The sequence below is a fragment of the Silene latifolia genome, chromosome 3 (assembly GCF_048544455.1).
Source record: "Silene latifolia isolate original U9 population chromosome 3, ASM4854445v1, whole genome shotgun sequence".
NCBI classification, from domain to species: domain Eukaryota; kingdom Viridiplantae; phylum Streptophyta; class Magnoliopsida; order Caryophyllales; family Caryophyllaceae; genus Silene; species Silene latifolia.
Genome location: NC_133528.1, coordinates 4,079,952 through 4,103,956, shown reverse-complemented (window position 1 = coordinate 4,103,956; position 24,005 = coordinate 4,079,952). Strand labels below are relative to the sequence as shown.

The 24,005-nt window shown below is 36.7% G+C and overlaps 3 protein-coding genes across 4 annotated transcripts; 1 reads left to right on the top strand and 2 right to left on the bottom strand.

The window, feature by feature from the left end:
• Nucleotides 1-3,614: 3,614 nt before the first annotated feature.
• Nucleotides 3,615-5,572, top strand: LOC141645828 (uncharacterized). 2 transcript variants are annotated; one of them, XM_074454013.1, is made up of 3 exons: nt 3,615-4,005; nt 5,049-5,126; nt 5,247-5,572. In XM_074454013.1, the coding sequence occupies exons 1-3, from the start codon at nt 3,616-3,618 to the stop codon at nt 5,316-5,318; spliced, it is 540 nt and encodes a 179-aa protein (XP_074310114.1). In that variant the 5' UTR covers nt 3,615; the 3' UTR covers nt 5,319-5,572. The 2 variants fall into 2 exon arrangements, with proteins under 2 accessions (XP_074310114.1, XP_074310113.1); XM_074454012.1 differs by having other exon boundaries at nt 5,229-5,572.
• Nucleotides 5,573-5,716: 144 nt separating this feature from the next.
• LOC141646831 (1,4-alpha-glucan-branching enzyme 3, chloroplastic/amyloplastic) lies at nt 5,717-18,264 on the bottom strand. The gene is made up of 21 exons (XM_074454800.1): nt 17,898-18,264; nt 17,391-17,462; nt 17,204-17,268; nt 15,905-16,579; nt 14,228-14,400; nt 14,047-14,136; nt 13,407-13,482; nt 12,764-12,871; nt 11,950-12,040; nt 11,669-11,770; nt 10,298-10,400; nt 9,900-10,037; nt 9,484-9,555; nt 9,255-9,356; nt 8,969-9,046; nt 8,772-8,882; nt 8,296-8,376; nt 7,147-7,251; nt 6,899-6,984; nt 6,729-6,783; nt 5,717-6,291 (listed from the first exon to the last, which is right to left on the bottom strand). The coding sequence occupies exons 1-21, from the start codon at nt 18,143-18,145 to the stop codon at nt 6,259-6,261; spliced, it is 2,664 nt and encodes an 887-aa protein (XP_074310901.1). The 5' UTR covers nt 18,146-18,264; the 3' UTR covers nt 5,717-6,258.
• A 541-nt stretch (nt 18,265-18,805) lies between these two features.
• LOC141646830 (xylan glycosyltransferase MUCI21-like) lies at nt 18,806-21,055 on the bottom strand. Its single transcript, XM_074454799.1, has 3 exons — nt 20,785-21,055; nt 20,219-20,278; nt 18,806-20,092 (listed from the first exon to the last, which is right to left on the bottom strand). Exons 1-3 carry the CDS (start codon nt 20,972-20,974, stop codon nt 18,921-18,923), a joined length of 1,422 nt encoding a protein of 473 aa, XP_074310900.1. The 5' UTR covers nt 20,975-21,055; the 3' UTR covers nt 18,806-18,920.
• Nucleotides 21,056-24,005: the final 2,950 nt, after the last annotated feature.

Here is a 24,005-nt window from a genome sequence, read left to right as displayed (position 1 = left end):
GGTAGAGGCAGGCTTCTCCCCGGCATCGGTGGAAGCAGACGGTGGGTCTTTCCTCTTCTTCGGAGAAGGGGCCTTAGCAACGGTCACCTCCTCCTCAGTAATGTTGATCACCTCCACATGATCCTTTTGGACCACCGGGGGCGAAGAGGGAGTTGGCGTTGAAACCGCCGCCGACTTGGACGCCGCCTTCTTCGACCTTTTCGGCACGCCTACAAGAACCCGTGCATGGGCCGTCTCCCGATCCAACCCCTAGTCGCTTTTCCATGATTTCGTTGGGGGATAGCCTGCGATCTTTCGAATCAGCCGTGGGACGCAGATCGACAACCTTCCCGTCCTTGTCAAGCCCTAGCCTCTTCAAGTCCTTCTCAGACAGATCCCGCCCAAACCGATCTGCAAGAAATCAAACAAGAGTTACATAAAGGAAGTAAAACAACGCTCTCAAAAAGAAACATAACAAGCAAAGGTGGGCCTCACACCGACCCCACTCACCCCACCGAGGGCCGGTATGAGGCCGACGCGGCATAGCAGCTCATCCTGGATTAATAACTGAGTCGGGGGCAGCCATCCCTCCTTAGCATCAAACACCGCATCGCCCGCTTCTCATCCGCAGTAAGGGGGACAAACGAAGCGTCCATCTTAACCTTGCTACCCCGGGTGATGTGTTTCTCATACTCATCCCGGGTCTCACACCGTAAGTGAACGGGGCTCTGGAAAGACCGAGGCAATGGGTAGTCATCCCAAGCACCGGACGTACACCCATCGCCCTTGCCAGTCTTTGCAAGAAGTGAGTTTGTTCACAGAGACGTAGCCCGGCTCCGCCTGTACGCTGTACCACCCCACTTTGCCGGATTTTGACGGCCGAAGACTATGGAGGCGGCGAAACAAGTTAACTGATGGGACCTCCCCCCTAAAAAGACAGATCCATACAAAGCTGACTATCGTCCTCATGGCCAACGGATGCAGTTGGGCCACGGCAACGTTCATAGCTTTGATAATGGCCATAACGTGCTCATTCAAAGGAAACCGGAGCCCATACTCCAGATGCCTAATATACACGCCAATATGACCCGGGGAGGACAAGCAGACCGCCCGACCCCCTCCCGGGGATAACAATCTTATACCCCTCACCGAAGGAGAAATGATCTCCAAAAAGAGTCTCTCCGGAACTGCTTGCGAATTTATTTGTAAATACACGGTCGAGGCCAGTCGTGCAGGCCTCACCATGATCCGGGATAATCGTCCTTCCACCATCAACGGGAGCCCCCTCGTCATCGACATCATCCTCATCCTCCAACTCCTCCAGAAGGGGCAGACCAGCAGCGGAAGAGGGAGACCTAGGGCCCCCAAACCTTAACGGGACGGCTTCTAATATCTCCTCCTCGTCAAAGCGCGACGGGGAACCCCCCGGCGCAGAAGTACTAGCCCCGGCATCAACAGAGGACATGTTCGCAAATTACTAACGAAATAAAAGAAAATTTGTTTGATTACCTTGAAGAAATACACTCGCCGGATCGAAGACCGAAGATTGGAAGAATAGAAAGCCCTTGAAAGTTTAAAGAGAGGAAGATTTTGGGAGAATTTTTGAAAATTTGAGGAAATGAAAGTAAATGGCCAAAATCACGGAGTAACTACCCTATTTATAGGGAAAAGCCCATGAAGAAGGACCAATCAGGGCACAGCCCATGAAGCGTCAACCAATCAGCAAGCGGACACGTGTCAGACATGCAACCGCGGAATGTCAATCGACGCAACAGTTGAATGTCAATCAATGCTACAGTTACCAAGCGTATTCAACACGCCCATTCACATCTCTTCGCCTGTTCATCTCCCTCAACAAATTCCTAGGCACCTGCTCTCCGCCGGCCACATGATCGACCAAGCCAGGAAGCACCGGCCGGGGGCAATCAAAAGTGACCGGCACTCTCAGCCCTGGTCTCGGCCAGCGTCATATTATTTCCCACATCGGATACCCTTTACGCATCCATGTGGAGGGGGGATATATGGTACGGCCTAACAAGAACCACGCCGATGCTTCAGAAGAAGCCGATACCAAAAATTTTGCAAAAATACTTACGCAGAATATACGTTCACATACATCGAAGCCCATACCACGGCATAGACTACGCTGGGGGCAAATTGATGGGGCATATTCTGCACCGCTGACCAAGTCAACACATTGAGCAAGGTCAAGGGTATTCACAAAGAAAGTCAACGACTTAGACAGTCTAGCCGGTGAAGCCCATCTACTGTCACACTGGTCTCGGCCGGACATCTAGCCACCGGGACACAAACCGCGTACTCATATCCAAGACCCTCGGCGAGCCGCGCCACAGGTCCATCGGCCGAGGGTATAACGGTCTTTTCACCTGATAGCCACTTGGCCACTACGTGACAAAAGGCGAAAGCCTATAAATACTCCTCAACCCTTATTGAGGAAATGATCCACAAATTGACCTAATAACCACTATTCATCTGGTAATATCTTCCTTATCTCTCTACAATACACTCTTAGCCAGGTTACAACAACCTCTCTCTAAGTTCACTGACTTGAGCGTCGGAGTGAGTACGCTCGGCCAAAGCCGAGCCCTCAGTTTGTTCATCGTTTCAGGAGACCGCAAGGAGGATTCAAGCAAGGACATCATTCTACTAGCTACGAGTGGTAACAAACACCTGCTCTGGAATTAAACCCGGAACAAAATATATAAAAGGAAGGTTAGTATTTTTTAAGGAGGAAAATAAGACAATATTTTTTCTTTCTAGTCCGCTAACCTAATATGCTAGTAGGAGCAGCATATTGCAAAATAGCATATTGGACCCCAATATGTTATTTCAATATGCCATTAACCAAACGCTCTAAATAGCATATTCGTAAGTCAAACATGCTAAACATCTCTAATATGCTGAAATTTGACCAATATGTCATTTACCAAACACAGCCTTAATAAAAATGTTTGGTAATTAGAGGATTTAGGTTAATAGATTGTTGTATCTATATGTAAATGGTTGACAGATTCAATTTTCCAAATCTACTAATATGAATATGTTTGGTGGAGCAACATATTAATTGAAGCTCAATCTACTGTTTCAATATGCCATTTACCAAACACGTAAATTAGTAGATTGATGAGTCAAACATGCTAAAAAGCTTCAATATGCTGAAAATTCACCAATCTACTGTTTACCAAACACCTCACAATCCCATAATAATATATCAACGGTTTTGCTTGTGACGACATCTCCACATGCCACATCCCTGATTCCGTGCCACTTATTCCAGCTTGTTAGCGACATGGGACAATCTCCTTTGCTGTATTGAAGACAATTTAATGGATTGACCCCTCCCAAGTTTGTTTTTTTCATTCGCAAAAGTTAAAAATCGTATCTCTAACCACCTATTTAAGAGATAAAACTCTTATCATTCACACCCACCAACTTTAATCACAAGAATAAAGTTTGACTTTTTCATTCGCAAGACTCAGAAATCGTATCCCTAATCACTTACGAGTATTTAAAATGTAAAACCCTTACCACTTACACCGGCTAAGGTCACTATTTGTGATAATATATAAACTTCCTTTCCACCAAAAAGTAATAACAAATGTTTCAATCATCAACATGGCTCCACCATTTTCCTACCTCCCTAACAACAACAACATGGATGAAGTTTGGAAAAACATCAACACAACTACCATTGACACTAATATTAACAATATTAATATTAATAATATTATTCATAATAATAGTATTATTCATCATCCAACTCCAAATACTAATTTTAGAGGCATAATTCCCCAACACTTTCTCAACCCATCAATCGCAACCGTTGATCATCATCATCATAATCAAGGGTCGGTGTTAGTTACCGACGGCGGCGGTGGTTGCGGTGCGGTGGTCAAGAAGAGGCGGTCGTCGGAAAGTACGTCGAAAAATGTCAATGTGGACCCCAAACAGAAAAGGATGATTAAGAATAGGGAGTCTGCTTCTCGTTCTAGGGCTCGCAAGCAGGTTTGTTATTCCTTTGTTCCCTTCTTTTATTTACAGTCACTTTCGTCCGTTCATAGATTATACATACGTGTAGTACAACTGGTTGTGAAATTTCTGGGTCTTATAATAAAGTTTTTGAGTTTTGTTTTAAAGATTGAGAGTTTTATTATTAAGGTTTTTGAGTTCGTTTACTTGAATATGAAGTTAAAAAAGGGTATAATATTGCTAAAAAATTATACATATAAATTGGGTTAGTTTTGAGTTTTGACTTCCAAAACCTCAAACTCAGAAAAAAGAAAATATATGTAAGCTCAAACTCAGACAGTGAAAATATATGTAAGCTCTAAAAGGGTATGATGTAACACAAATTCTCATCTGTGACGGGCTAAATCGTATAACGTCAGACAAACTTGCAAGTGGGAGAACAAGTAGGGAGGGCAAGTGGGAGAGGAATAGGGGATTGTGAGAGGTCACGCGCTTGTGACCGTCACAAGCAAGACTGACTGATAAGGCCGGTTGAATTTTTGTTTTCAAATTGAAGGCCTTGACGAGATAATTGGTTTGAAAAAAAAATTACCATTTTCTGAACTCGTAACAGAGAATTATTGTCTATCAAAGTTTTTTTTTTTTTAAAAAAAAACGTGGGGTATATCTCAGAAAACGAAAAAATACAGATATACACGAGAGAATATCCCTAATAATAAAGTGGAGTAAATCACCATTGTGATGTGACAACTCTTTTTGAAGATAATATGCTTTATAATTAGTTTCGGTATTAAAATTAAAATGGATCAAGTATCATCCACTTGTATATATATAAAAAATACATTTTTGAAAATATTACTCGCGCATCATGCGAGAATTTAATCTTCTTGCAATGAATTGTTAGTTCATGGAACTAATTTGTATGTGATACAATTAAGTGAATATAAGTAATTTGAAAAATCAAAAGTTCAAATAGAACAAATGCGAATGAAGAGCGGTAAATAAATCCGATCCTCCATGGTTAATATTCCGTCTCACATTCAACGTCTTAATTATATTGATTATTTCCGAATATACAGGCTTATAACAACGAATTGGAGTTAGAAGTAGACCGTTTAAAAGCCGAAAATCAAAGGCTAAGGAAACAACAATTTGAGGTATTAACACTTCTGTCTTTTTTGAGAAATTCTCATTTGTGACGGACACTGTCATTTTTTTTTTTTTTTTTTTTTTGACAATTTTGGCTCACTACTTCTCAGTTGTTGCAACACATGCAGTTGCTCGGAGCTCCTCCTACTCAGCCTCCCAAAAATCGCAGCTTAATTCGGACACTAACGGCTCCATTATAAGCGATAAAGAGCAAGACAAAATGGCCCACCCCCTATTTATATATCGCTTAAGACGGATAGTGATTGTCTTAAACAAGAATTTGTGATTTATATATCCGTATGTTTATTTTGCCAGTGTTATATTAATGGAGTAGTAGTAGCAGTAGTAGAAGCTCGGAATGTAGAAATTAGGTTAGTGGCGAATGTAATGTGGGTGGTGATAAGACGAAAACAAAAGTCGAATCGATTTTGGATCAAACTAGTGTTGTACGATTCTCTTATACCGATCTTATCATCCTTCTCTTTTAATTTGTGCACGCTTTATTTTCACAAGTTTAAATCCTATTAATATCGCGTAACTAATGCTAAAAGCCTAAAATGACTAATTTGAAAATACAACAAAAATTTATCGGGATAAATTGCAAAGTTTAAAACACAACCTGAAATAACCCAAATAAATCGGATAATAAGACTTGTAGTTACCATAATTGAAATGGACTAACTAGTATTCGAAATTAATGATAACAATTAACAACACATTTACAAATTACAATACACCTATTAGAGCCTAAAACACATCACATACCTAAGAGGTGAGGAAAAATATATAATACGGTTTTAATATACTAATATGAGATAATATACGGTTTAAACTATACAAATTTCCGTATATAGATACGAATATGTAAAACCTATTGTACCCGTATCGACAAAATTCAAATCTGGGTATCTGATGTATACCCAAATGATTAGGTCAACTCAATAGACCAACCTAAATAACTCAAATGAATCTCACCCTGCACAGTTTCTCTTTTCAGTAGGCTCGCTTTGAGCAGAGTTGCCAGAGTCTCTCAACTGCGACTATACTTGAGTAACATACCATCCCCGGTTGGCCAAAGTTACGAACGCACTTAAGAAACAGGCTCTCGGTACAAAATCAGAGTTGACCCGTTTGGAACCATCATATTCTAAGTATCCGGGCTAATTTGTAGACCTGCAATATGATGAATTGAAGATGTTAATGCCACATTACTTTTTTAGTTCATTAACTTATTTTTTTCATCATTTTTTGAATTTTTTTTATTGTCTTAAAGAATTTGTTTCCTTATTATGGCCTTCTGTGAATTTTATCCCTTTTAATGTCATATATAATAGAATTTTACTAAGAATTGTAATATGAGTTTATAACATTTTTTTTCACTGGGGGTATATAACAAATTCTCATACAAATATGAATTTTATCACCTTTTTTTTTTGTTAAAATTACACTTTTCCGAAAGATACCAATCATACCATCCATCACCTTAAAACGGAAAAGCCAAGAAGTTTATTCATGAACATAGGGAGCAATTCTAAGGTTTCTCAACAGATATCAGTTTTATGGCAAGGGAATTGTACTCGGCGCTGATTAAGATACAAATTAATACAAACCTGAGCAGTTCTACTAGGCAATGGAAGCTGTACACAGTTCTGTAGACCATCGATTCTGCACCGACAGAAACAGGGATGAGTGAAAACGAAAAATTGGAGAGCTTGACATAAAGATGTTGGAAATCAAAGAGCTCGGGTCAGAACATTTTAGAAGTTGAGCAAATACAAACCTCTTTCGAATACTTCTTTGGAGATATTGGTCAGTGTTGATGGCTCCTTGACCACCATATTTCTTCTCGTCAGAATTCAATATCATCTGTGCCAAAAATGTAGTAATTACAATAATTAATAATTACATAAACAGAAATTCTCATATGAGATGGTCTTAAGACAATAATCAGACTAATGGGGTCGCTATTCTTTAAGTATTAAAGAAACTTTCTAACAAGGAACAACTATAAAACAAATACGAACTTGCCTGATACTCTCCTGCTTCTTCAACTCCGACACTGTATCTCTCATACGAATTAGTTGGATGAAAGTTAAAGACAAACAGTATAGGACCCCTCATATAAGAAATTACCTGAAACAACCACCAGATTTACAAATGAGAGTAACTCTATAACATCGGACTCAAGCTTATACAGATGACTCACCATGAAGAGCCACCCTTGTAACGTCCTTGCCCATAACAGTTGGTCAAAAATATCATTTTGCAAGGCATAGGCGAATAGGTTTATAAAATTCAGACGGTGAGCAAAAAATTCTCAAACTAAGCATACGACCATACACTTGACAAAAAGATAAAGCAGCTCCATCCCGAGGGCATACCATTAATTATTACTCCCTCCAATTCTCTATATTCTTCCCTATTTCCTAAAACGGATTACTCAGGTTTTCTTCTCCTTTCTATTTTTGGTAACTTTTACTCTTATTTTATTCACCCATCTCTCCTATCAGTATCAGCAAACCCCACCCAACTCTTTTACTCCTATTTTATTCCTTACTTTAATGTTTGTGGCCCACAATTCATTATTTAACTCCTAATTATTAATCTCTCCCTCCTATCACCAAACCCCACCTATGTCATTTATCAATATAATACTCCCAACCTTAATCCTTGTGCCCACATCAAAGGGGAAGAAAATAGCGGATTGGAGGGAGTATAATTTTAATTAATACCCTGTAGTTTCTTCTGTTGTAGAAACAGGTTCATACAAAGTGTCCTCGGCTAATGTGTTGAGATCCAACAAACAATAAACTACATCATCCAGCATTGTTACAAAATGATACAGTATATATAATCAATATAGTTTTAATGGATCAATGATAGTATGTTGAAAGCGGAATATAAATTTACCAAAAGCCTCAATCATATTTAACAAAGAGAGCACAGCAACATTGAGCTATGGTAGAGATAATAGAAGTTGAATCGGAGCAACGAATGCCTCATCAGAGATTTTTACACTAGAACTATTTGAGATTTTTTTTTTCCTGCCCTTTAACGAAAGAAACACTCAAATATTCATACTAGAGTTATGTTTATAGAAAATGTCATGATTCACCCTCAGCACACTGAAAAAACTTTGATTTACTTCTTGTAAGCCGATAGTGGGAGGCACCATACCATAGTATCATCATTTACATGGTGGACATTAGGTAAGCCTCTTGCCAAAACTTTTCCTGCTTGATCCAATTTCATCATGTCCTACACAAGACGAGAGAAAAAATCATCAATTGACGTCTAGCATAGAACTCCTCATATTATCATGAAGATATAATAAAAACAACAAACTTAGTTCCAAAATGATGAAAAACAACAAACTTAGTTCCAAAATGAAGCAGGAAAATAATGAAAATTGAAAAAGGAGAACATAATAGAAGGGAGGAAAATTGCGAAGAAGAGCTAAAATATTTTTCAATTCTCCAACAAATTCTCAATTAATAGCAATACTCATAAGGATGTTAAATCTTCACTATCTTCCTATTAATCACCGTTAAAAAATGTATCAAACAATGAGGGAGTATTTGTCATTCTGTCCTCCTTTGATTACTACGTCATGTATGAGAGAAAGGAATGTTGCCAAGCAATTAGAATTGAACCTGGTCGAAGTGAAATAGCTCCTGATGAAGACTTTGGTCTGACAGCAAATCCCAACGACGGGTCGCAAGCTCAAAAGAGAAATTGTTGTTTGAAGTTGGAAACTCAACTCTCTGTAAAGAAGAAAGGGAAAGCACAATGAAAGATATGATAGTGCTTTCCAAACAATTTAAAAAAAATTAAAAGACTATTACTTTACCTTTGGATGCCCAAATTCATTGCCCATAAAGTTGAGATAGGCGCAACCACCAATAGTAAACGTAAGCAGTCTAATCATCTGAAATAGCAGAAGGTAAGCTCCTCAGAGTTCAACTTTGCAGTCGAAAAAGAGTAAACACAAAATACTTTTTTGCCTCTCAACAAGCAACAAATTATTACAGGCAAAAGAGATAGGCATTTGGCACATTTAAATCATATCAAAACAAGAAGGAAAATGTAACAACCCATGGCCATGATAAGCCAGGTTTGTTGAAATAAAGTCATACTTTGTGCAATGAAGATCCTCTTAACAATGAGCTAGTTGATACGTCTGAGTCAATTTCTGTACTCAACAATATCTCCGCCAGAGATCGCCCTCCGGATATAGACTAAAAAAAGAAATGGAAAAAATAATTCCCATCAGTATTGCTGCTAGAAATCTAGAATCTAAAGTATATAGTTCACCGAGGACTTCAAGGCACTGTGAATAAAAAAATGAGGGCTTTAATAGACCACCTGGTTGTGATTTTCGGCATACAGAAGCATTTTATTCGTATACATTTTGTTTCCCATCAATGTGGTAACTATCTGCAACAAACGGACAAATTGTCAATTATTTAGTACAACATGCTAGTTGTATTTATTACTTCCTTCACCCCAATTTTTTGTCGTCCTGTAACTTTGTTGGTCAAAGGATGTCGATTTTGAACATTATTTTCTCACAATAAACAATAGTTACGGCTTTTAAAAATGATAATAAGAACATAATTGTTTTGATAAATCAAGCATAATAAACTTTACGTCGTTTCTTTATACATTTGAAAAAAATTTAATAGTCAGAGTTGAGAGTGGTTGACCTCCAAAGTCAAATGGCGATAATAAATTCGGGATAAGGTAGTATAACATGTTAAAAAACGAGAGTGTGATACAACCTTACTCATGCTCCACTCTTTGTCGGGAACATTCTCAAGAAGCGACAGCCACATCTCAGGAGCAGCAAGATTGACATAGTAATCAAATCCCAGTCCACCCTGAGAACTAGGCTCACATAATCCAGGATAAAGTGTTGCCTGAAAATAGAGCGCACTTCTATTACGGCCGAACTATAAACTTTTGAAGAAGCAGAATGTCAAGATGTCCAACTACTCATTTAACAGAGATGAGAGTTCACGTTCTAGAATAAAGAGTGATCTTAATGACATGCAATGACAGTAGGGCTTAAGGTTGTGCAAAATATAAACCGAATCAGATTTTTTGTACAAGTAACCTACATTTACGCTTCGGTTATTGTTACACATTTCTAAACAACAGTTCAATAAAATGAGCTTACATCTTCTGCAATCGTTATGATATTGGGATGAAGAGCATGTAGGATGTCATTGGCCAGGATTAGGTACATTAAGGCATCCCTATCAACATACTGATTACAGTACCTGCTCAAAATTAGTTTACAAACATCAGTATACTTCCATCTAGTTTAAAAATACTAATCATGAAGTCCAAAGGTTATGTTCCCTTCATAGATGCATCTATAAAGCAAAGTCAAAAGAGCTAACAATAATGTTTGAAGAATCAAATTTTATCGCACGGCAATTAGGCCTTCCCTACTTTACGGCTCCGAGTGTTGGGCCGTGAAGCATTGTCACATTCAAAAGATGAGTGTGGCGGAGATGCGCATGTTGAGGTGGATGTGCGGACATACAAGGAAAGATCGGTTAAGGAATGAGGTGATTAGGGAAAAGGTAAAGGTGGCGCCAATAGAGGACAAGATGATGGAAACCGACTAAGATGGTTTGGCCATGTGAGAAGGAGACCTATGGGCCTTTTGATTAGGAGGCTGGAGACTTGGAGAACAGAAAAGGTCCCTAGAGGCAGAGGAAGACCGAGACAGACATGGTTGAGAGTGATAGAGCACGATATGAGAGTTTTGGGGCTTGAGGAGAGTATGGTGACGGAGAGGGCACAATGGAGGGAAAGGATACATGTGGATTTTTAGTATTTGATGTTTTTTGACAGATTTAGTGTTTTTTTTATTTAATTTAAAGAAATTAATTTATTTATTTTTCTCCCCTTTATTACACTTTTTCACCAACCACTTTCTTATAGATTTTACCTGGTTCATTCCGGATCCTTAACTCTATATTTCGGTTTTTAAAAATCGTTTTCATCTTTTCTCTCGATTTAAATTTTAAGTTTTTTTATAAAAGAAAGACGGAATTCGATTTTAAAACCCCTAAGTTCACCTTGACTTTCCATTACATTTTCGTTCTTCCTTTTTGTTTTTCATCTTCCCTTTTTTATTCGCATTTTGAGGCGTGCGTTTACCCATAGACGGTTCGAAAAGATGATTCATGTCAGCCGACCCCAAATCATTTTGGGATTAAGGCTCTGATGTTGTTGTTGTTGTAATCAAAGAGGGAGCAAATTTTGGAAAATCTGAACAAGGGAAACAGATACTTATCTGAGAGGGAGCAACTGTGAGTTTGTGACTATGATACCCAGAAAGTCAGAAAACACCATACATTCTACGTCTTACCTTTTCTCCTTTCCAGCAATAATGGCACTTGAATTTACAATTATAACCAAGTAATTACACTGATTGGAGCAAGGCTCAAGACCCAAAGCTAATTTTAAAACATGTCAACTGTCACCCGAGCACACCAAATATTTGTCAATGAGAGATTAGTCAATGAAGACTTACTCCTCTAAATCTCCAGTAAATGTAGCAAATCCATTGTGTGTATAAATCATAGAGGGGAGTGAATGAAACTGGAAACCGTCAATGTGATATTCCTCGATCCACCTGATCAAATGCATTCAAAATTAAAGAGATGAATTAAACAAAGATCTGCAGGCAAGTGAACAAACCAGGCCCTTCCTAATGGCTCCTGGAAAAACAGGTTCTCGGGAATAGGTAGATCTAACAATAGACTGGAAGTCCTTAAACATTTGCCATAAATACTATAAAGAAAAATTGATTACCAAGTTAGATTAGAAACAAGAAACTGCAGCACATCGACGTCACCATACTTGAAAATCCTAGTTCCCCAATATTTATGATGCCCTCGTTTGCCTACATCAGAGCCATAACATTGGTAAAGACACGTAAATGTATTCATTCAACTTAAAGTATTAATGATTATCCAACTAAAAAAGTAAACAATTTGTTTGAACTAGATGGTAACGAAATGAGATCCTACAGCAAAAATCTCAACAAAAAATGAGACATACTCCTTTTTTTTTGCCAAGCTTAATCCTACGTATCAGGAGAGAACCTTAGAGTATCGCATATGGGGGGAAATTAGGTTGCAACTTCTTAGCTCATCTAAAATGTTACTGCTGCTTAGTTATTACACCTAATTTTTGGCATACTTGTCCAAAGTATTATACACTAGAAACTAAAACTGGGGTGAGAATCTGACTATCAGATACACCGTATTATTCAACCTTAAACCTTGAAAGCTCACACTAACATTTACGGACCTACTATCATTTGACCACAAGAATAGATAACTGCTCCTCTACAGTAGACAGATATCAATTTCCCATACAATATTAAGAAGATAAAATGAAACACTGGTGACATGAGTGAAAAGGAAGTCGACTTTGCATTCTTAATCTCTCTTAAACTTGTTAGTTCTCTTTGGTCAAAACCTCCAAAATCCCTTTGTAGCAGACAACGAACATGTGGCAAGGCAAATTATGCAACCTTGAAATGGAAAGGATATAAAAAGACTACTTATTATATGAATCCTACATCAGTCAGGAGACAGAACTCATCAGAAAATAAACTTACCAGTGTGAAAGTAACAGTCATTTGTTCCATCAAAGAGCGACAACCCAACCATCTCATCGGCTGCTGAATATGAATGCACAATGTCTAGAAAGACTAGCAAACCTAAACCTGTGAAATAACAAATAGCATGCTATATTAGTTTTCTTTCCCCCTGAAATACACAAAAATAATTTGTACAAACAAATTATTCTTTGGATGTTTTCATTGCAATGAAGGCAAAGATTCGTCATTTTTGGTTGTGGATTCTTATGTAATAAAGAAAAACAGTTCACTAGATTGGTTTCGCTTCTTTTTATTGTGATGTAAAAGTCATTCAATGTAGTTAACGACGCAATTTTCATTTCAGGTCATTCGAAACCAGCCTCTTTGTGTTGGTTTGTGTTGCTAACACAAGGGTAGGTAGGCTATGTATATCAGATCCCCTTACCCCGTGATTTAGGGAGCCCTTGAGGCACCGGGGTGAGACATCCTTTTGCTTGACTTGATATATTTGAAGTAGATTGAGGTTGATCATTTAAACAGGTATTTACCCACCAACACACTCAAAATACTTGATTCAAGCTTAAATATTTTGTTCTAGTGAGGAATATGATAAATAAAAACAGCCAAATTGCTTATGCTCTCTTAGTGAACGAGTGACAACCATGAGCTTCATCAACCAGACGCTTAAAGTCTTCAGGAGTGCCGTAACGACTGCTGACAGCGTAGAAATTAGTAACCTGAACCCATAATTCGATAGAGCTGGTCAGAAAAAGACTAGAAAATGAATAGAAAATATCAACATTGTAAAATTTGTCAAATGTAAGCTTTGCAAGCACACCAAAAAGAAACTAGAATTCTACTGATACAAGAGATTTTCATGGTTATTAGTACCCACTTCCGATTATACTAAAGAGTACTTCTACATTGGCAGTGACAAAATATTGAAATAAGGAGTTATGTGCATGTACGCAAAGTGCTACCCACATGATATCAAAAAATCGAACACGCAACAAGGTCAGAAGAGTAAAAGAAGTAAAAAACTATGCAACACTTATGTACCATGTTCTCTATTTTCATTCAAACTCTTTCACAATTTAAACGTCTGCGTCAGCAAAGTTCCCTTAATATTTACATGATGGGTCTCTTGCAAAATTACCAGCAATCACACAAACAGATGGCAACACAGTAAACAAAGCACGTTAAATGGAGAGCTTCTAATGGGTTTATCAGTTATGAGTCTTAGGATTACATTAAAACAATAAACTAGAACGTGCAAGAGCTAATCCAAGTGAAAAACTCACTCTATAACCAGCGGTGAAGTAATCCTTGTGCTCAACAACCCCAAATAACTGGATTGCATTGTACCCCAAATCTTTTATGTAAGGAAGGATCTGAAATTTTGAACCGGAAACCAAAGAGATGAGCATAGAATCTCATCTACATCGTCTTAAGAGTAACAAAGAGAGTGAAAGTTGCCTCTACCTTCTCAGAAAACTCAAGAAAAGAGGAAACTTTGGGATCTGACCCACTAATTCCAATGTGGCATTCGTATATGCGCAAGGACTTCGGGGCCTTTGGGGAATTATTCTTCCATTTATGTGCAAACTCAGGGGATGGATCCCAATGAACAGCATAGGATTGATTTCCTTCCCCGTCTATTTGAGTGTCCAACAAAATAATAGTAATCAGCAGTTGAAGTTATCATCCATAAGTAAATCACTGGATGATAGTTAAGACAGACACAGAGTAATGAGAACTGAAAATGGATGACTATAAAGTTGCTCTGAAGCTTCATACCTCTATGTATTAAATGGATACTAACAACAAAAATCATATAATGCTTTTTAACAAAGCACCATATCATAGCACAAGGCGGAACATGAAGTCTCAAATGAAAAACAAGAATAACAACCAGAAAACACCAGGACAGGTCATTTAAATGTTGTCATAGATGCTAACTATGAAACTACAAGTCAATTTATCAATCTTCCTGCTAAAGGTGTATTGTATCACATACTTTTGGTTTTAGTGACAGTAATTAGCTGCAGAAACAACAATTCCTGTATAAAGTATAAACTTGTATTTTCTTCCTAACAGGTAATTGTCGAGCACATGCCAACACTTACTTCTAAAATCCAAATAATGAGGTCCAATAAGTTGGTTTCTACTTCTCTACAGCAATATGAGAAAGGAGCATTGGAAGAACACTAGAGGGGGAAACTATGTAGTACGAGTACAACATAAAAAAAAAAGGGTGATTCATGCAAGGTGGACAAATCTTGTATATGCAAACTTACTCACTAGGAACAGTTGATTTATGCTAATCCCCACTAAACTAAAAGAATAAGAAAGCTCTAATACTTTCCCGCCTAAATGAATATTCCATATTTGGGCTTCATTATATTCTATTTACAATTGGGCCAAACTACTTAATTCCATATAATTCTATTTCATTTACACATTTATATACCTACAACTGGGCCAATACTAATTAATTACATACAACAACTAACCTACTACAAGATAAGAGCATTCATATATTCTTTTTACTTCTAAAACGAAAAAAATTGCCAATAATATATATTTTTCTCACACTTTAATTTAATATCTATTTCTACTCTATAGAACGCGAGCGTTTAAATTTTGTTTAATTTTTTTATTTTTTTTTATTTAATATATACATAAGTATATTTATTACAACACATACACACAAAATAGTTTCAGCAATTTTATATAGAGTAACAATGTTGAACCTTCTTTTTTTCTATCTCTTAATACAAAACATTACTAATATTAAGTTTTATTCTATACTAAAATTTCAAATGGAGTTAAAATAAGTTAAATATAATTAAATAATTGTTAAATTCTCTAATGTCTCTCACAAATGCCGTGCTTTAGCACGGGATCTCAACTAGTACTTTACCAAACGAAAAAAATATTAAACAGTTCTTACAAAAATGGAGGAAAGATGTCAAATGTTGCTTATTCATTGAAAATGGAGGAAGGACGAATCAACAATTTCATGGTTTTATGTAGTGGCGAAACTATTAGATGATTATTCACAAATCATCGTAAAGTCACTCATTATAAGTAAAATTATAGACAATAGAAATTAATTATTGGTCAAATTGCCATGGAAGCATAGAAAACTAATTTTACCAGGAATAACATAGGTAGCCCAGGCTGGAACGCGCTCCAAAGGCCCATTGGGAGTGTTGAAAAAAACTCTGTACTTGCTTCCATGCGGAAGACAAGGAGTGTACTTCTTCATCCAAGCTATTCTTCCTTTCCGCGTCTCTAACCAATAAGCAATTGGAGGCTTCTTATTACGAAATTTCTCCTTTGAAATTGGATCAGTCACGACATTATAAATATCATATTCCTTCCCATTATCAAGCACATCATAACGAAAAAATTCAGGAGGCTTGTCTTTATGTTGCTCTTTGTATGCTTTATATCTTGTTTCAGGATCTGGTATATCTTCCAATTCATCGAACGTTTGGGGTCCATTAGGCCCAAATATTTGTTCGTATAACTTTGCCGCTACCTCATAGCGTGATTTAATAAAGCGATCTTCCCCTGGTTCCCAGTACTCATCATTTGCTTTCTGAAAAATTTCTTCAACAGAAACGCCGCTATCACCTTTGTCATGGTCATCGACATAGTTATATTGCTGAAAGTAAACCTTATCTGGCTCCTCTCCTTCTCTCAACCTATCCTCAAGGATTATAAACCAATACCCATAATGATCATGGCCAAGAAGACCTTCTCTAGCACAATTCTCAGTAGGAGACCAATTATTGAAGTCACCAACTAGAGCACAGTATCGTGCACCTGTTGTATTTGCAGGTATGTGTGAGAAACCTTTCTTGTTAAGAAGGGGGGACGAGATTAGCATTAAGAAATATTCACTTAGATTCGACTCATTTCATGGGAAAACTTATAAACATGAACTAAAATAACTGCGCTGAGAAACTGGTCTATCACGTGTATTCTAAACAACAATCACTCAATTTCAAATGGCATAACAGTAGAGAGAATTCCTAGCAGAACAATGTAATTTTTTTTATACAAATTGCAGCCCTTACTGCACTATATCCGATACCAGAACATCCAGAAAGGCAATCTATATTATTATAACGTTCAAACACCGTGACTACATTGCAAGCCTCACCAAGTTGTTCGACGAACAGCACTACATTAAGAACAATAAGACAAGATTGATCTTAGTCCAAAAACGCACGCACCTAGGCAGCGTATGGCACAATGACTCGATAGCCAAAACACCCCCAGGTGCCTTAGGTGTGCCTTGTGCAAGTGGACGAAATAGTAGGCATTCACCTTATGCCTTTCAACATAACGAATCAATGAATAAACCATGCAACTTTTTCAACAAAAATATCCTTTCAGAGAAGGCAGCAGAAAAGCAAATTCAACTGAAGGTAAATCATGTCAAACCTGGAGCCCATTCCATAAAATCTGCACGGTGTTGTGGGTTTCGATGAATACCCATTAATTCATACCTACAAAAGAAACAACACCACATGACTCATAACAATATAGTCTCCTAACCTAAGCCCCTTTATTCTTCACATTTTAATTGTTTTAACAGAAAAAAGAAAAATCAAGTAAACAAAGAACAAACCCAGAAGCCAATTCTTTCAGGTTCATAAACCGCTCAAAGATTTCATCTTTACGATCCTTCACCGCTTTGTGCCTGCAACATCACCAATAATTCTCTCTTAACTCACCCACAATCATAACCACATTATTTTACACAACATTAACCCAATGCCTCAACGACTCCCGCAAATTGCAGGGTAGAGGGTCAGATGTACGCAACCTTACCCTTTTACTAGCAGCACAAAGAGGCTGTTTTCGAATCACCCAAAATGAAAATTGCATCAAGAACTGCATCTAATGACTGATACTTCACAATCATAACAACAATTACCAAAAAACCCTTCAGCTAAATACAGGGCTTATCACTATCAAATAAACTAAGCTCTCCGTTCCAGTCATTTCTTTACATTTGTTTTCGGCACAAAGACCAGTATTATGCAAGAAAGAAATAATAACTAGTACAGTATATTTTTAAAACGGAAACGTAAACAAATGACTGAGACACCCAAATAAGAAAAACGTAAACAACCTTTCACGGAGAAATTGGCCAAAAGCTTTGTGGGAAATGCCGAGACGAGTGAGAAACCCAACTGGGTCGACCCGTTTAGGTTGAGTCGTTGATGGGTCATCCTTATTTTTGGGTTGATTTTGCTGTGAAGATGAACATCTACACTTATTTGGGAAATTTGTTCGTCGAAATTGAGGTTGGAAATTTGCGAATTGATTGTTAAAGAGGATTGGAGAGCAATTAATTGATGTTGTTAAGGTGATTAACATGCTTTAATTTGAATTTGTTTTTGAAGTTTTTGCAGTTGGGGTTTAGATAAGAGAAGAAGAATGGAGAGGGTTTTAGAGTGAAGAGAGGTTTATGAGTGTCCAATTGGAAATCAGAATTCGCCTTGTTTAAAACCGTCTTAATTTTTTGTATATTTATTTTTTGGTGTCGATCAGACGATCAGGAGTATTTCCACCGCTAGGCAATCTCCTTCTGGTACTGAATGTAATTTAATTGGTTGATCCTATCAAATTTGACCTTTTCACTCCTAGGAGTCCGAAATCGAAGCCTTAACCACTTCTTTAAAGATGACAGCCTTTGCCACTCATACTAGCCAACTTTGGAAACCCGTCTTAAATTTATGACATACGGGATTATGAATGCTCGGAGAGTCATTATAGCTAGCTTGAGACGGTAAGAGTTAAGGAGCAAGGTCGAGGAATCATGGACAATAGATCGTATGTTTGAATCTCTCTTCTCGTTTTGAGATACTGTCCTTACTTCTAATGGCTCATTTGTCTAATTGTCTCCTTACAAGATTCAAAATACGATTTTTTTTTTACATTTTTATTATATTTAAGAATAAAGTTATTAATATATTAAAAAAAAAAAAAGATTTGGTTTCTCATTTGAAAATTGGACAAAATACCGAGTACAAGGTATGAGAAATCAAGTTCTAATCAGTTCCAATCAATACTTTTTCGATTTGATTCCTGATTACATGCCGACATCTTTATGTGAATCAAACTGCCCCTAAAACTTCTACGATTGAGAGTACTAATGTTCCAAAAGCTCAAGAGCATGAGACATAGTAGCTTTAAACTTGGTTACATTAATCCTCAAATTCTGTTCTTCAAGATATATAGCCTTAGCAACCGAAAACCCTTTTGCATATACGGATGGCGGATTAATAATAACCAGATCATTTCGACTATAAGATTCATAAAGAGAGCTTTCATCGAATCCAACACGGTATTCCAAGTACTTAAGACCCATTTTAGGTGTTGGTTCGGCATAATAACTTATCGACTGCCACATAAGTCCTACAGGAATGAACTGAACAACAACCGCGCCCTTAGGCAAAAATACTTCATTTACAAGGCCCGCGCCATGGACTCCTACCATGACGCGGCATTGGTTAACCAAGCTTGAAAGCTTCTCGAGATTATTCATGTCGTCAGGAGTGGGAATTCGAACCTGAAACCCTAATCCAACCATCATGTTTACAATTTCGTCTTCATTTAATAACATCCTAGACCCCTTCCTTGAAATAAGAACAACCACGGGTCGTCTTGATGATTTCACCATCAATTTATTCACCTTCAAGTCGTACGTCTCGAAAAGAAATTGCCTAAAATCGTCGAACTTATACCCTTTAGGAATCATTGAAGAGTTTATTCCTAGAAAGCCATGGTACTTAAGCCCTATAACACCTCCCGGAAAACAATGAATACTACCATTACTTTTATCGGCTTTAATAAATTCATATGACGATAATTGTTTTAATATATGACCGTATTTTATAACCCATGTAAGACGATAATCAGTGATGAGAAATCGAACTTGGGATCGAAAATGCCGAGATGTTAAATACAATGGAATGATTATATCATTGAAGTCATGAAATGCATTTTCGGAGAATCCGCCCGTAGAAAAAATTATCATAGGAACCATATGTGAATGTTCACAATTTGGCATATTTTTCGAATTTTTTCCTTGAATTATTTGAATTTGTTGGACTTTATTCATTGCTCTACTAATATTTTCTATGGCATAGGGTTTGATGATTTTTATTTCTTTGATTTCTTGAGTTGTTTCATGACTTGGTGATAGATAAATGTTTAGAGATTGGGTATTGATTCTCACTTGTTTGATTATAATACAAATTTCTATCTCCAATTCCGAGTTGCATGAAAGTCCTGTTCTTTTCAGCTGAAATTTATCTTCATCTGCAATTATATCGCATATTTTAAATGGGCGAAAAAGAGAATAGACTTCATACTACAATTTGGGAAAACACAAGGGTACACTGTATAAAATCCCGATAAATAATTTAAAATGCGAGAGAAGCTCACCTTTAATGAGTGTACTCAATTGGAGCTCCATGGCAAGGCTATTTGGATCTTGTTTCATACCTTCAATTTTAACAGTGAGTGGATTATACATCTGATGTAGTACATCAGATATATAGTTTTTGAGCATTAAGATAAAGTTTTTGAGTTTTAATCTAAAGTTTTTGAGTTTTAATCTAAATTTTTTGAGTTTTATTATAAAGTTTTTGAGTTTATTTACTTAAACTTTAATCTCAAAAAGTTACATTATAAGTTATAACTCAAAAAAATTACATATAAACTCAAAAAAAATTGATTTTTTACATCATAAAACTAAAATGTAATTTATAAACTCTATAGTACTCGAAAAAAATACACAAAAACTCAAAAAGTCATTAAGTATGATGTAGTACATCTGATGTACAATCTTTTTTCTCCAATTTTAACTAATTATAAATCAGCAATTGAATAATTTTTGAATAAAATCGTCTCATACAAATCTTTACATAATGTTTTTTTTTACAGTTAATCTTTACATAATGTTATAAGAAGTATCCATCATATTTAAAATGAAAAAAACTTATACTTACGTGAATAGACGATACGATATTCAAACTCAGAAGAAATGTCGTGAAACGAGAGTAAGAGTAAAATCCCGACTATTAGACTAATTATAAAAAATAATCTTTTACGGGAAATTATACCACGATCTTGAGATCTCTCCATGGCTAATTTTCTATTGTCAATTTTATGAGCAATAATATTTTTTTTTTGGTACATAAGACTATAAGAGCGGCAAATCCCCAAAACGAAATAAACATGAGGTACAATATTGTACAAAGCTATATATCATCCCATGCAGTCATGTATAGTTCTTGAATTGGTAACATGGCACGTAATAACGCAAGTACAGAAGTTTGTTCTACTTAGAACGTTACGTTTCGGCATTTTTTGTGGTGTACTTAACTACTGCACATACTCATAACGTGATTTTAGAAAACCATCTTTTTCTGTAATGTTGGAACGGAGATAGTAAGAGCGCTTGTCCCCGTTCAAAGGTTCAAAATTTTTAGTTAAATTTCCGTAAAAAAAAATCGAATACTCGTATAACTTATGACATTACTTGTTGAGTTGTTGACCTCGTTAAAAATTTTCGCCTCTAAATAGTTGGAGGTGTCAGGAGTCGAAACAAGGTCACACTGACTCTAATATCATGATAGATGAGGCCATGAGTACATTTCAAAATATTTTTCTTATTAATTACTCCCTCTGTTCTTATAATAATTTGTTTATTTTATATTAAAATATTCCTCACAACTAATATAAAAAGTTAACCAAGTGCTTGTGGCCCAGTGGTGATTCCAGGCTCCCTCAAAGCGTGGAAAATTCTGCGAATTGCGAGGTCCTGGGTTCAAATCCCACTGTGGGGAACGCATGCGGTTATTTCGGCCTTCGAGGGGAAACCCCGTTGAATAAGTGGACCCTGGGCTTGCCGGTGTCTGGGTGTCCGAGGGTTTGCTCGCTCCTTGGATCAGCTTGGTCGGCCTTCGTGGGGCAACCCCGATGAAGCTGGGGCTGGTAGCTGGGAGAGGGATTCTCCCTTTGCTTGCAAAAAAAAAAAAAAAAAAAAAAAAAAAAAAAAAACTAATATAAAAAGTTAATGAATGAGACAGAGAGTATAGAATATTATGTTTTTTTTTTTTTAATATTATATACTAAGTACTATGTTTACATTACAAACATTACACATGTCTCCGCCGGTCATTGCCAAAAAATTGATTTTTTTTTTCCTTAGGAAAGTATATTTTGGTACAAGAAGAATTTTATTAATGCAATATAATTACAACCAAATTCTGTTTTTGTTTCACCAACAAATCATAATTACAAACAAAAAATTAATTCAAACTCACTTTATCTCATCTGATGAATCATTACTCGACACTTTAAAGTGCTCTCCTGAGAGACGGTCTCTCAATAAACTTATTTGTGTTATACGAACTGGAAGTTGTACAATTGAGATGATCAACTAAGGTTATTATGTAAAAGCTCAATTGCATGAGCCATGGTATCTTTAAATCTGGTTACATTTATGCTCACGTTTTGCGACCGAAGATATATATCCCTAGCGACCGAATAACCTTTTGCGTAAATGGAAGATGGATCGACAAATACCGGATCATCTAGACTATAAGATTCATAAAGAGAGCTTTCTTCCGGTGCAATATGGTAGGGTAAGTACTGAAGACCTATATTGTACGAGGGTTCTGCATACGATATAATTGCTGATTTGTCGAGCCCTATTGGAATGACCTGAACCAGAACCGCGCCTTTTGGCAAATAAATTTCATTTGTCATATCCGCGCCATGGACTCCTACTAGGACATGGCACGAGTTTATCAGACTCGATAAAGTATCAAGATTGTTCATGTCTCTAAAGGTGACAATTCGGACATCAAATCCTAATTCAACCATCATATTTACAACTTCGTCTTCATTTAACCACGTCCTACTCCCTTTCCTCGAAAGAAGAACAACAATTGGTTTATCGGGTTTCACCAACAATTTATTCACCTTTAAATCATACGTTTCAAAGAGAAATTGCCTAAAGTCGTCGAAATTGTACCCTTTAGGAGTCCTTGTGGAATTGATCCTCAAAATTCCGTGACACTTGAGCCCAAAAACACCACCCGGAAAACAATGAACGCTACCATTATTATTATTATTATTATTATTATTATTATTATTATTATTATTATTATTATTATTATTGTTGTTGTTGTTATTGTCTGCATTGACGATTTCAAATGATGATAATTGTTTTAATATACGTTCGTGTTTTTTAACCCATGTAGAGTTATAATCCGTGATAAGGAATTGAACCTGGGACCGAAAGTGTCGTGTTGTTAAAAACAACGGGACGAGTGTTTCACTAAAGCAATGAAATGTATTTCCACTGTATCCACCAACGGAAAAAACTACTACCGGAACCATATGCGTGTGCTCGCAATCCGGCTGCATTATTGAATCGGCTTTTCCTTGAATTATTTGCAAGGTTTGGACTTTTTCCATTGCTATACTATCGGCTTTTCTAGGGTACGGCTTGATGATTTTAATGTCGTCGACTTCACGATTAATTTCCGGAGTTGGTGATAAATAAATGTTTAGAGATTGGGTATTGATCCTCATTTGTTTGGTTGTTATACAAACATCTGTTTTCACATCGGAGTTGCATAAAAACCCTGTTTTTAAAAGCTGGAATCGATCTTCTTCTGCAATCATGTTACATTTTTAAAGTCAATACGCGTTGTTTGAAATTATTGACCAATACACCCAAAGATATAAATAAATAACTATTGATCGAGACAGAAAAAATATTATGGAATAGCAACTCACCTCTAATGAGAATGCTCAATTTGAGCTCCATGGCACTGCTCCCTTGTTCTTGTCTCAAAACTTAATTTTTTTTGGTGATTACACGTCATCAACAACCGAACAATTAGAACATAATAATACATAAACAATATTCTTATCATCTCAATCAATAAGTATCATTATTTGAAACTTGAAGAAGTTCAAACAGTTCTGGTCAATGGTATTGACCAGAACGAAAGAAGTACGAGTATTTTACAACCATATATGATGCATTAAAAACGAGAAGAAAATAATGTTACTTACATAAAACTAGAATGCAGATTGTTATCAGACAACTTGCGAAAAATAATTTCCGATGAGGAATTATTTTCCGGCGATTTGAAGATTTCCGTTTTCCCATGATAGCTAAATTTTTGATCGTCAACGTTAACTATTTTAT